The sequence below is a fragment of the Alligator mississippiensis genome, chromosome 4 (assembly GCF_030867095.1).
Source record: "Alligator mississippiensis isolate rAllMis1 chromosome 4, rAllMis1, whole genome shotgun sequence".
Taxonomy (NCBI): Eukaryota; Metazoa; Chordata; order Crocodylia; family Alligatoridae; genus Alligator; species Alligator mississippiensis.
In genome coordinates, this window is record NC_081827.1 from 179,311,828 (window position 1) to 179,325,111 (window position 13,284).

The window sequence follows — 13,284 nt, forward strand, 5'->3', positions numbered from 1 at the left end:
ACTAGTTTGTGTGTAATGTCTGTCCCTAACCATATTGTCTAATAGATTTCTGTTAGATCTTCAACATCTGTTTCTGGATCACTATTAACAAGAATTTATTAGCATCAAAAAGTACCCTTATGGTATATTTCCATGGCTGTGCATATCTATGTTCTTGCTCAAGTATGTAAGTACATGCCAGGCAATCCAGTTTCCAATAGTTTACACTGAAGGACCAGACACACATCAGCACATATACTTGTGTCCACACTTATTCCAGGTATGGGAGGCACACTCAAAGATTGAGCTCTTTGCCAGTAGTAGCCACTCAAGGAACTGGCTTGTAATATACCATAGGAAAATGTACCTGTTCTTCCTGAACCCCAAAACAGATGATTTATTAGGATTTGACTTTTTTTTTTTCCAAGTGAAGCTGAAATTTGAAACTAAAAAGGTGAGACTTTCAAGCCTAACCAAGTCATTTAGGAACACACATTCAATACAATTCTTATTCATAAGCAGTTTAGACACCTGAAAAACCCACACCGAAGGGAAAAAAAATCTCATCCTCACATAAGATATATAATATGTATTTTCATACAGGAAATATGACCAATCTGTAGCTATATCTGGGTAACAATATCTATATTCATATTATGAAAATGATCTCAAACCAAGATGTTCACACTTTGTGATGTGGGTTATTTTATGCCATGATTCTTTTTTAAGTATTAATATTTTTTTAACTAAATTTCTAGTTTAAAGTGTGGTTAGGGTCAGAAGAGCTGATGTGTGAAATGTACAACACAGAGTTCCACAGGTATTTTCTGCCACTGACTTTCATGTTAAATCTGTTCAGTGACAAGTCTAAAACAACAATCTCAAGATGAGACTGCAGTGAGGGAAGTCTTCACCCCTCCTGTCTGTCCTGTCCGGTCCAATAAGGATCCCTGTGTACTCAGGAATCTATCTGCATGGAGAAGTTTCCATGTATAGGTCTTTTCCAATTCCTAGAAATGCAAAAGTCAAGCTTGTATCTACAAAACAAATTCTGGTTTTATTAGAGTGTAAATTCCTCAAATCTTCTGAAGTGATGCTGACCCTGCTGCAATGCTTTTAGAAGTAACCAAAATGAAGATAAGATAGGAAGTGTTAGGATGACCTTCTCGCAATCATTTTCTGTCTGTACCTGCACTTCAATTACATATGTTCATAGTTCCTTAAGAAAGTCCATTTGTAATACTATAGGTAAATCAGTTTCTAATCTCAGCTCAAATCACCAACTAAAATACAAGCTTCTGAGTGGGTTTACCAAACTTGCTGAACATTCTTGGGAGAGCAGGACAGGGCAAGGGGGGACACTTCATGTTTTTCAGTTGTTAAAAGGTTTGTTTTTGCCTAGTTCATCTACCAGTAAATGTGAAGAAAGTACAGGTAACCTGGTCCCCTGATCTCTTGACAGGGGCCAGAAGAAACATGCATGACCCTAAATATTGCTGAAGCTGAGGACCACCAATAGTACAAGATCCCTCAAGGAAGGCAAAGTAGGGATTTGTGGCTACAGGTGGAGCTATTTCTACAATAAGGCTGCAGACAGACTATGCTGTCTGCAAGAGGATTACAACTGCTGCTTTCCTTTTAACCTTCTATAATGGTGGTTCTCAAACTGGGGCATATGTACCTCTGGGAACATGCAACAATCTTCTAGAGCAGTGTTTCTCAGTCAGCATGCCAGAGCACCCTGGGGTGCCCTGAGATCCTTTGAAGGGTGCTGCAGGAAGTGTGAGGAGATAACGGCAGCCTCACGCATGAGAAGATAAGCAAATAAAGGTCAGGCTCAGGCTCTTCCTGCATAGTACTCCTCTGCCCCAAACTGCCTGCCTCTTCTGCAAGGAGGTAAGCCTTGTAATAAAATCGTTTTTCAGGTGGGGTACTGATCAATCCACAGAAATTATGGAGAGGTGCCTTGAGTCTAAAAAAGTTGAGACTCAGTGTTTTATAGGGAACTAAGAAGCAGAGGAAGGGAAAGAGGAACTATAAATGAAGGAAAAAGGGGGAAAAATTAAGAACGATTCTCCATTATTTCTTAAATTGCTGGAATTTTTACAGTATGATTGTAATGGCATAGTATTTTTATTCTGTTTTCTATTTTTTAAAAATTATCCATAATGTGGAATCATAGGGCTACAACACAGTATAACAAGGTTTAAAAGGGGTGTGCAACCTGAAAGAAAGTTGAGAATCAGTGCTCTTGGGCTACTGTAGCTACCTTGGTTTAGAGCTTAATAATAAGGACAGTTCAACCCCAAAAGTATCTAAAGTTTAACAAAAAACTTTCTATGTTATTAAGATTCCTTGTGCAGACACAAAACGTACAATGAATTGTAAAGGAAGACAACAAGATACAGGTCTACAATGTAGCCATAATCCCCATTTTCCTGTACAGATGCGAAATTTGGGTGACCTACTGTCAGCATCTCAAGGAGCCCAAAGAGGTATCACTAACAATGCCTCCACATTAAGTGGGAAGATTACCACACACACGCCAGCATTCTTGCTAAAGCCAACTTTACCAAAATTGAGTCCGTGACCTCAAGCACCAACTTTGTTGGGTCAAACTTTTTGTGTAGGTCAAATCTGAAAACAAGTGTTCTACTCCCAGGTTAGCTGTGGGCTGAGAGCTTGTGACAGCCAGAAGAAACACTACAAGGGCACATTGAAGGCATACCTCAAGAAAATGGGTTCCACTATTAAGAGCTGGGAGGAGCTGGCTGCTAATTAACTCCAATGGCACTAGAACTTCAACCAAGCAGCAGCCTATTCCAAGGAAAAGTGCCTTGCCCTCGAAGCAGAGAAGAGTGTGGAGGAAGGAAAAGGAGAGGGATCCCAGCCTAAAGCCTACTCTCTCCTGCAGAAAGACCTGCAATTTCTGCAGATGGATCTGTGGCTCAAGGATTGGACTCTTAAGTCAACTCAAGATCCATCAATGTGCCATGCTAGAGATCATACTCGATTGCTGACGACACCAGCTACGGCTTGTAGAGTACAGGTTTCAATACCTAATTTTTCCTAATCAATTTGTGGAATTTCCAGCTGCTCTGGGCCTAGGACGTCAAAACAATTTGACATTGAATTAGGGATGCTCCCAATGAGACATTCAAAGGGATACATACCACCATTAAGGAAGGAGCTCATTCATGGGCTGGGCCACAAATTTCTAATTTAAATCTAGGCTTGCCTCAAGTGCAGGGAGAGTTACCTGAGGGACTGCTAAAGCAACCAAACCATGTTTGCCATTTCATAGCTTATTCTCCTTTAACAGTGACAAAGAAAGAAACAACAAAGGAAAGGGGACAACGAAGACTCACCAGAGTGCGTCCTGAGGTGTCCTGTGAGGGCATCCCTTCTGCGGCAGGCATAGCTGCAGAAGGGACATTTGAAAGGTTTCTCCCCAGAGTGTAACTTGATATGCCTCAGCAGGTTCCCCTTCTGTGTAAAAGAAGCTCCACACTGGTTACAGTGGAAGGGGCGTTCACCTAAAGTAGAAAATATAGTGGTCAGAACTGTCAAGAAATCAACTACAACATTTATAGACCTAACATCCCATTGCTTGTAACAATATGTAGCGTGGCCCGATCTAAGTCAACTTTATCATTTGGTTTAAATTTGATGCAACTCATTCTACAATGTAAATTACTCTACTCAAACAATTGTAAAACCGATTATGCTAATGTTAGAGGCTATAAATTACATAGCATCCTGGGTAAAGATCAGCACACAGATTTGGAGTGCCTCTGTTTTTAGGCACCCAACATGAGATGTTTTAACAGGAGTGCCTGGTTTGTCAATGCAGTGGGTGTTCACTATCTTTTAGGTGCTTCAACTAGACACTTTGGAAAAATACAGGCCCAATACTGTGGCTTTGTGCTATTACCCCTATGGCCCTACAACAATCTTGGTTATAGGTCCATCTTTAAAGCATGTCTAGTACCAGCCAAAAAAAGTTACGCTGGACAGATATCAAGGCCTCAGCCTTAAAATGTCCATTTCTTTCTTTATATTTTATTTTAAATCTCTCTAAGGTCTTTTTTACGCTTGCAGAATGGTTTAAGGGGGGAAATAATTGTAAATCAAAATCAAGCCCAAATCCACAAGTTTGACACACAATTTTCATTAATACCAATGTTGATTCTTAAAAACCTTCATATTTTCCTTCCCACACTTCACTTCCAGCAACTTTTAGCAGCCTTTCATGTATACATCTGTCAAAACAAAGGCTTCATCGCTCAAAGTCTATTCCAGACCTACATTTCTACGATTCTTTGAGGGTATGAATAGATTATTAGATACCATCTGATAATTTACATTAGTGTTATAGTCATATCAATTATAGTAGGAGCAGGAATGGACAAACCAGTTGCTATGCTTGCCAAGCACAGGCTTGCTTGCTTTTAGCAAATGCCTACTGCAACACACATGTGGACAGACTGATCCAACATTGGTAGAGTTTCACCCTTGATCTTTATGATTGATTCCACACTAACAGCACAAAGTTACTTTGGGTTAGGGCTTGCATTATCTGTCTACTACCTGTTGATAATCAGTTTAAACACATCATCTCTCCATGCCCTGACTCAACCACATGCTTGTGCACTATACTGAAACAAACATATTGTAAGCATTAAAGAAAGTAGCAAGTTTCTTATTAAGTTTTAAATCAGGTTTTTATAGAATAACCAACAAGCTACTAACTGATATTTGATGTCTGTTCAAATTAAATATGAACAGACTTAAAATTAAAGAGTTTCCAAAATCCTGGAAGAGGAATTTAAGTTACTATGTTGATACATTTTAATACTGATGACATCAAATACATCTTCATTGCAGAATTGTTATTTAATCATGTTTTATTCTTCCACATCAACGAACGAAGACCGACTTGGTGGCTAATTTTATCCTGACTAATCTAATATTCAGCACTTTTTAAGAATTGAACGAATCCCTCCTTTTCTAACTACTTGTGTCTTTATAAGGTTTACATTTTACTTAAAAAACTATTTCTTTATTTCAGTCCATTGAATCATTTGTTTCCTGCTACCTCATTAAACTTCAGACATGTAGAGCAATCACTAGTTCTGGTCACACATTTACATTACTAATCATCAAGTTTTACATTTGCTATAATAAACATGAGAAGCAAATATCTACTGAAATTCCTACTTTAAAAGGTGAGTCCTGAATAACAAAATAATCCACTCAGGTTTATCCACAACTAAGTCTATGTCACTGGATGCTTTGAATGCCTTGTGGAAGTTTCTAGATTCTAGCATACTAATCCTGATAAATTCACAATTCTACTTGCTTCCTGATTTTCACACATCCAATAGAAGTTGTTCCTATTCACCTGCCATGACCCTCTTTGCAATAACTTTACCATTCCCCATTCTCTGCTGGGATTTAGGTGCTTCCTTGGTTATTATTCTTTCCTTATAGGCAAAATAAAAACCTTGATATTCTTATAACTTCTCTTTTGACTTTTGAGAACAGAAAAGTTTTTCACTTAGGCCTCCAGCAGACATTACACTTCAGATGTGATTAACCAGTTAATCAGGTCTTAAGTAGTAACCAGGCCAGACATTCAGGCAATTAATGGAGTCATAAAACAGGGAATAAGTCATAAAATTATTATTCAAAAGTATGTGTAATAACTTTGTGGCTGATTCTCATCGCACCGTAAGCTGAACATGGTCAGCACCAAACAGTGCTCCCAGTCTCAGGAGTGCACTGGAACCCTTCAAGACTCCTAGAAGCACATCAGAGCCTTGAAGGGCTCCCATGTGCTACCACAGCTGGGAGTACCAGTCAGCTGCTAGGTGCTGCCAGTTGTGAGAGCACATTGGAGCCCTTCACTCTAGTGTGTTCCTGTGGTTGGGAGTACAAGTCAGCTGATAGACACCTCCGGCCTCAGGCACGCACCTATACTTTGAAGGGCTCTGGAGTAATCCTAGGGATTGGAGCACTGATAAGCTGATCAGCACTGGTCACATGTTCAATATCAAGTGCAATGGGAATCAATTACAAAGTTATTATACATACTTCCTGATCATCCGAGTGGCAGTCCCAACCACAGAAGCACACTACAGCAAAAGGCTCTAATGGACCACCACAGCTAGGAGCACCAATCAGCTGAATGATCATGATACCAGGCTCCCCCTGCAAGAGCAACAGGACACTATTGGAATCTGATCCCTGATCCTACAAATTGCACCTCCTGCCATATACGTGTGGCATGGCAGTAAGCATGATTGTTGGGATTGCGGATTAGATCTCATCACACCTAATGGAATGCCTGTCAGCAGCCTCAGAAACTGAAATTTAAGCATAGCAGGCATTCAAGGGATGTGGTGACAGACTGGTTAAGACATCTGTTCCTGACTCCAGATGGTATAATTTTGAAGCCTCACCCTGAACTAGTGTTGAAGGCTGCCTCCTGCTGTATGTGGATACCTGGTCATTTAGGTTGTGGGAGATAAAAGGTGCCAGGATGTGATGCTAGATGCATCATTTCCTTGTGTGTTGTTGGTTATAACCCATCTCTTCTTATAATAAGACCCATGCTAGTCTGGTGGGCTGCTCATCTTGGGCAGACTTTTGATTTTTTTGATAGGCATTCAAGCTATTTTTGAAAAACAATCCTTGAAGCAATACTTGAATCCTTCAAGCTATTTTTGAAAAACAAACCCAAAAAGAGAAATAATCCCTTCAGACTCACTCCCTTCCCTTTCCTGACATCATTCTGTTTGTAGACTATTATGATGATACTTTAAAAATTCTTTTGCTCCTACAGAGGCAAAGGCAAAGTTAAGCCATTATTTAACAATTGTGTAATTAAGGCCTAGCCTACACTATAAAGTTTTTCTGGCAAAACTCCAGTGCTGCTGGCAAAGCTTTAAGTGTGTTCACACCCAACCCTTTCTTGCTGTAGACAAACCTTCCTTTCTCCTGACAGTTATACCACCTGCGCTGAGTGAACTAAAGGTTTTTGCCTCTGTCCAGAGTCTGGCAAAAGGTTTCTGCCTTTGTTCCTTCAGCAGCAAGTGCTTTCTTAAGGTGCATTTTGCACTCTTGTAGCACAGCTGTGGAGCACAACCACAAACAAGATGCCATAAACACATGGATACACTTGGATTTGTGGCACAGTAGTGTCAGGTGATGTCTGCCACAAGCAGTTCTGTCAACAAAGGAAGGTAGGTTATGAGTACACAAGGCCTAAATACTTCAATCTTAACTAAAGCAAAATGACCACAAAGCCCATTTAACTTTCCATATGTACCTCTTGTGTAGTTATCTACACCAGTAGCTAGCATTCTTGATTGCATAGTATTCTGCACTTGTCATTTATGCCAATGTAAAACATTACAAGGGGCAAAGGTGAATTGGTACCTGAAAATTCTGGTAAAGTAAGGATTGTAGAATTTAGACCTTTCTAACCATTTTTAAGTTTGACCCTTTTACTTTGGATATTCATACTATATTTTGATAATCTGAAATGATACAAATCAAAATCAGTATCTAATGATTAACATTATATAAATATTTTCCAGGAATATTTTCAAGTATTCAAATAGTATTTCATGGTCTCAAAAAGCAACTTCTGCATAAACTGGAGAACTTCCTCATATAGTCAATCTACCCTATCACGGAAGTGCTGTGCAGAAGTTTCAGTATGAGTTATCCTTCTTTGTATTTCACACCACTGTGAAATACATCTGATATTTTCTGCATCAAAAACAGCAGCTGAACTGAGGACAAGGAGCAAATCAAAACTGATCAAACTTTTGTACCGAGACTCAAAACACACATGGCCAGTAAAGCATTGTAGGAGAGAAATGTTACATTCTTGCCTTCAAGAAAGCAGGGAAAATGGTTCCAAATTCAAACAATTGCTTTCTCCATGAAATACACTTTTTAAAGAAAGCTGCATATACCCTGGTGATTTTTTAATGGAAATTAAGGCGATGCAGGCATTGGTATACCAAATTACTGCTCACATGCGAGTTGAGAGCCAGATTCCAAAAGTTTTGAGCAATAGCTTTTTCTACAAGTTGTCGCACTGAAGTCAACTCACAAAAAAGTGCTAGTCTCATTTACTATTATGGAAGGCAAAGGTACTTCACAGTGAGTTTAACCATTTAAACACTTGCTCAAAGTTCCTCTTACTTACTACAACAGTGTAAGACAGCCCTTGTGTTAATGAGTTGAGGAAAGGTTTTAAAATCTGACCTGTGCTAAAGAAAATGCATTCCAGGGCCTTTGACTCTTTTTGGTTTGGCTGTTAAGTTTGCTTTTAAAAGAATATTTAAAAGACTAGAAGAGGGATACTTACAAAACACTCATCTTTAACTCTTCATGAAATATTGCAGTGCCCAAGGAGGTATGGAAAAATGTTAGTTTGGTGTTGATAATAAAATTGATTTTCATCCTCCATGTTAGGTTTTTTGTTTCTTTTTAATCGAACCATAGGAAGATACATTTCCTCCTATTCCTTTGTTGCCGCAACTGCTTCCAAATTCATTTTGTTCTCTGACTATAAGTAAAATAATAGCTGTACTACTAAACTATTGACAGGCAAAGCATGGAAATTAACCATGACCTGAACTAAAAAAAGGGGGGAGGGGGAGGGGATAAACTTTTGTTCAATTTCCATATTTCTTATGCTGGATATTTGTGAGCTTGTTCATCTAGATCAGCGATTCTCAACCCAGGTGCCACAGCACCCTGGAATGCCTAGAGATCCGGAGGTGCCCCACTGTGTCACGCAATATTAACACCATTAGGTCTGCAAACATGATCCACAAGATAAACTAAGGGGCAGGACCCAGACATGCAGGTACGTGTGGTTTGTGATGCTTCAAACCTCTTTGCAGTGCCACAAACCACACCAGTTGCATGTTAATCAATGTTCGCTGCTGCTAATTTGCAATGCCGGGGAAAAATTTGCTACTGGGATTTCCCGGTAGCAAAAAAAATAACCTAGAAAAAAGTGGCGCAAACCACGCCAAAGTGGCAAGCACCAGAACAAATACAGAGACTGGACCTGGTCTCTCATCTCCACACACTGTGGAGCCCCCCTGCTGAGGCACCCTGTGCCCCAGTCAGCTCCTCCCTGGCTGGCTGGGGTGCAGTGTGCTGCAAGATGGGAACAGCTGGCTGGGGTACAGTGTGTCTCAGCATGGGGGCTCTGCAGTGGAGCCCCTGTGCTGAGGCACACAAACAGGGAAGCAGCCAGCCCAAGACTGCCTGCTCCTGTCTTGATGTACGCTGCGCCCCAGCCAGGCAGGAAGAAGTTGGCTGGGACACAGGGAGGCTCAACCCTGTGGCCCTGCAGCATGCAGAGATGGAGGTGCTGCTCCCCCATCTCTACAGGGTCCACTCACCAGCTGCCCAGGGCATGGGGTGCTTCAGCACATGGGATGGCTAGCTCTGGTCTCTCACACCCCTGCACAGCACATGGCGTAGCGGGACAATAGGTCCTGCTGCAAAGCACACAGGCAGGGGCATGCACTAGGACACAAACTAGCAGCACAAATTTGTGCCACTACTATTTGTGCTGCTGTCAAGGCATGCCCCTGCTCGTGTGAACCCAGCCAGGGATTTCAAATATGAATCCATAGCATCAAAAACATTCTGACCTGTTGTGGTCTTTCTTGAGGTCTGCTCTCTTAATTTTCTGTAGTCAAAAAAGTGAGTGGAAACTAAGAGCTGGCATTTTCCGAGGCGTGCCTTAAGCCTACTGAGAGGTGCCATAACCCTAAAAAAAAAGTTGAGAACCACTGATTGAGATACTCAGACTATTATATCACATTCATCCTTCATTTAACCCTCCAGCCTTGATCCTTCTATCCTATGCTAAATAACTCCATATTACAAGAGGCAGGTATCAGCAACTGTCTTATGAATTAAATTATTTTAAGCTTTCACAAAAATTGTTTTTGACAGTCGAGTGAAATTATTTTAGCCATTTAATAAGGGTATGTATTTGTTTCTGGTTAATCATATTAAGCACAAATATCATTTTAATACTATAGTAGCACAACTGGGTTTTTCTTCTCTTATCAAATTGTGCCAAAATGCCTGTTCCCTACATGAAACAAAAGTTAAAATAGCTCTCTAAATTTTATGCTATGAATGTGCAAGTAAAAACAGCAAAAATCCTCAGCTTCATGTACATCTGTATATAACAGGTATGGGTAAATATTATTTCATTCTACTTTGTGGTACTAAATTGAACATGGATTGAAAAGAAAGGTATGAGAGTCCCCCCAAAGATATCACCTAGAACAGAATAAATAAGATACTTTACCAATGTGTAAATGTCGGTTAACATAGGGGGACTAATATGATTATTCCCAGTGAAAAACAACTTGACCATGAGTACTTTCACTGATTAGTGGATACAGCACTACTTGGACTCAAGAGACTTGGGTTCCAGTCCTGGCCGTGTCAATGACCTGTCTTATTAAGACAGGCAAATCACTTCACCCATCTGTGTCTCAATTTCCTCATCATTAAAATGAGGTTAATGATACCCATCTTCCTTGTAAAGCACTTTGATAAGAAGTGATGAAAAGCACTCAGGCAGAGCTAGGTATTATGGAATAAGTTACTATTCAGAGTAAGTGAGGAAATCACATACACCTCACTTGAGGAAAAGGCATGGCTACAGAAGAGCATCAATGTAATAAGTGGTATCAGCTTTGCTGAAAGTGGGAAGGCATGAGTTTCTTTCATGCCCATAAAGGGTTAACACTAGAAAGAGAAAAGATTCGCTTTAAACACCAGAATTCCTGTTTTATTTCCTCAAATTGAATTATTGTCCCTACATTTTTTTTCCTCTCAATACCTCCAAACAAGAGTGCCTGGAGTATCCGATGACAATATTACCTGATTACCTAGCTTATGCAGTAACACAGAAATCTTGTACAGATGCTATGATCAGCAAACTTATTGTGGGCAACATGTAATGTGAGGTTTGGAAGAAAAGACAAGACAGGGTGGAAACAGAAGGGAAGTAAATGAGACTTTACACGTTGTTCTCGTGAAACGAGTGGGGAGGTTGCAGCACAAACTGTCTAGTGATGCACATTTTATTCCTGTGCTGAAGTCTGGGAGGAGGGGGTGGGAAGGAGGGGTTGTTTTCGGTTTGGGGATTTTTTTGTTCATTCGTTTCTTTATGACAAATAATGGAAATCCTAAAACTTAGGGTCCCCTATGAGTTTAGAAAAATGCTTCAACTGAATTATCAATGCCTTAAAAGGCTTAATGTATTATAGTAATGATTGCAAACAGCTGTAGCATTATGGGCTCCTTTGTGAAGTTACTACAAGTCCTGAATAAACTGTACTGTTCTAGGAGCAAACCCAAAGCTGAATTGAGCATTGATAGCTTTTACCATTGCTCTGGGAGGAATAATCCGTGCCAGTGTCCTATGTTTGGCAGAGCTTACTTTCTTACTCTGACTGCGGGCAGTAAGGGGTCAAGGGATCCTTCACCAGTAAAGGAGGAGAAGTGCCTCAGGGAGGCTGCAATTAAAGCAGACCATGCAGTGAAATAAGGAGGCATCTAACACGGGGTACACAGGACATGCAAATTACAATGATTAGCATTGTGGCCACTAGGGCTGTGTACAATTTGTAAGGTATGCCACATTGCTGCTATGGAAGGCATCTCCATTTTCTGAAGAGAAAAAGAATTTCAATTTCTGCATTGCAAACAGAAGGCCAGATTGTGCCATGGTCCAAGGAAGCCATGCAGGAGAGTAACGGGGAATCAGGTGCCAACACATGTGCATTGCCCAGCAAAACTCATGGGGATAAAGGAATATGAGAACTCTCTCAAGGTCTGTGAGGGCTGACACATAATAGGCCTCCCCATTTTTCACTAGCTAAAATAACTTCCTTCCCAGTGTTCCCTCTGGGACTATATACCCACAGATAATCTGGGACTCAGGGGCATGCCCAAAGTTTCAGGCTAGCTCATTCCAAATGACAATGTGATGCTATATTTGAGGTATCTCCCCCTATATAGTATTTTTAACATTTTATTCTCTTGCCATTAAAGTCAAGGATATGGACATGCAAGCAATCCCCTCCTATGGTGAAGAATGAAGCAGCAGCCTAGATTGCAAATTGGTTGACTAAGAGGAGTGTGCCGAGGTACAGAATAAAAGAAATGCCATTTCTACATGCTTCAAATCGTCTCTATAGAGTAGTGAATCACAGCCTTCCTACCTCAGGGGGAAAGAGCTATAGTTCTATAAGGAAATTTTAATAGCTTTGAGAAAATTCCAGTGTTACACATTCTCTACCTCTGCATATATATAAGAAAACATACTGGAAAGCACTCTGTTTGCTTGTTTAAAAGTGGGTACCTAAAAGTATGGCAGATCCACTGTAAGTAAAGAACCTACCAGTGCTCAGCACCTCAAAAAACTTCTTTTTTTTTTTAATTATGTACCTAAAGAAACATCTCATGTGAGTGCCTAAATTGGACACTAAAAATAAAAATGGGCTTTGATGTACCTAGTATATATGCTCATATGTATGTACATGTCATAAAGAACTTTCAGGGACTATCAAAAAACTGAGAACTTAGTTGGCTATAAGTTATACTTGACTGTTCACTCTTCCTTTCCTAGTAATGGTATGTCAAAATGTCAATCAAAATTTCAGTTCTCTAACAAATGCTTTTCCCCTGCTGTTATTGCTGTCTAAAATCATGAATGCATCATAAAAGTTACTGCAGTATTTTGCATTATACATACATGCTAAATATCATCAATACAATTTGTATACAGAGCATTAACTATATATTTATTATAGCTCTGTACAGCGGTTCTATTGATTTCTTTGTCATCAAGTGCATACCACTTGACTGCAAATATTAATTTGAAGGGACTATACAAATATTTTTATTCTATGTTAACCCACTGTTTTTTTTCTACCTTGGAAGTTAAGTTATATATGTAGAATACCTAATATCTAAGGGTAGGTTATCCCTCTGCTCATTAGCAATATGAAAAAGCATAAAAAAAAGCAAGCAAGACCTTTCCCCAAAACTCTGATAAAAGCAGAAGGCATTCCTTCAGACCCAGATTGAGGAAAGCACTTAATATGCACTTAACTTCAATGGGACTTAAGTACATGTTTACAAATAAGCACCTACGTGCTTTCTTGAACCAGGGTTCTGATCTCGGTGTGGCCCAAGGTTTTCACAAAATCTTTATAAAGACCCACATCTTAAAGT

The 13,284-nt window shown here is 39.9% G+C and overlaps 1 protein-coding gene across 12 annotated transcripts in view; it reads right to left on the reverse strand.

Annotated features, from left to right (window-relative positions):
- Positions 1 to 13,284, reverse strand: part of IKZF2 (IKAROS family zinc finger 2) — a 137,845-nt gene that overhangs the window by 62,598 nt on the left and 61,963 nt on the right. For all 12 annotated transcript variants that reach the window (XM_059727147.1, XM_059727143.1, XM_059727145.1 and 9 more), the window contains one exon: positions 3,348 to 3,515. In XM_059727147.1, the coding sequence (XP_059583130.1) occupies positions 3,348 to 3,515 (168 nt within the window). The remainder of the gene's footprint in view (positions 1 to 3,347; positions 3,516 to 13,284) is intronic.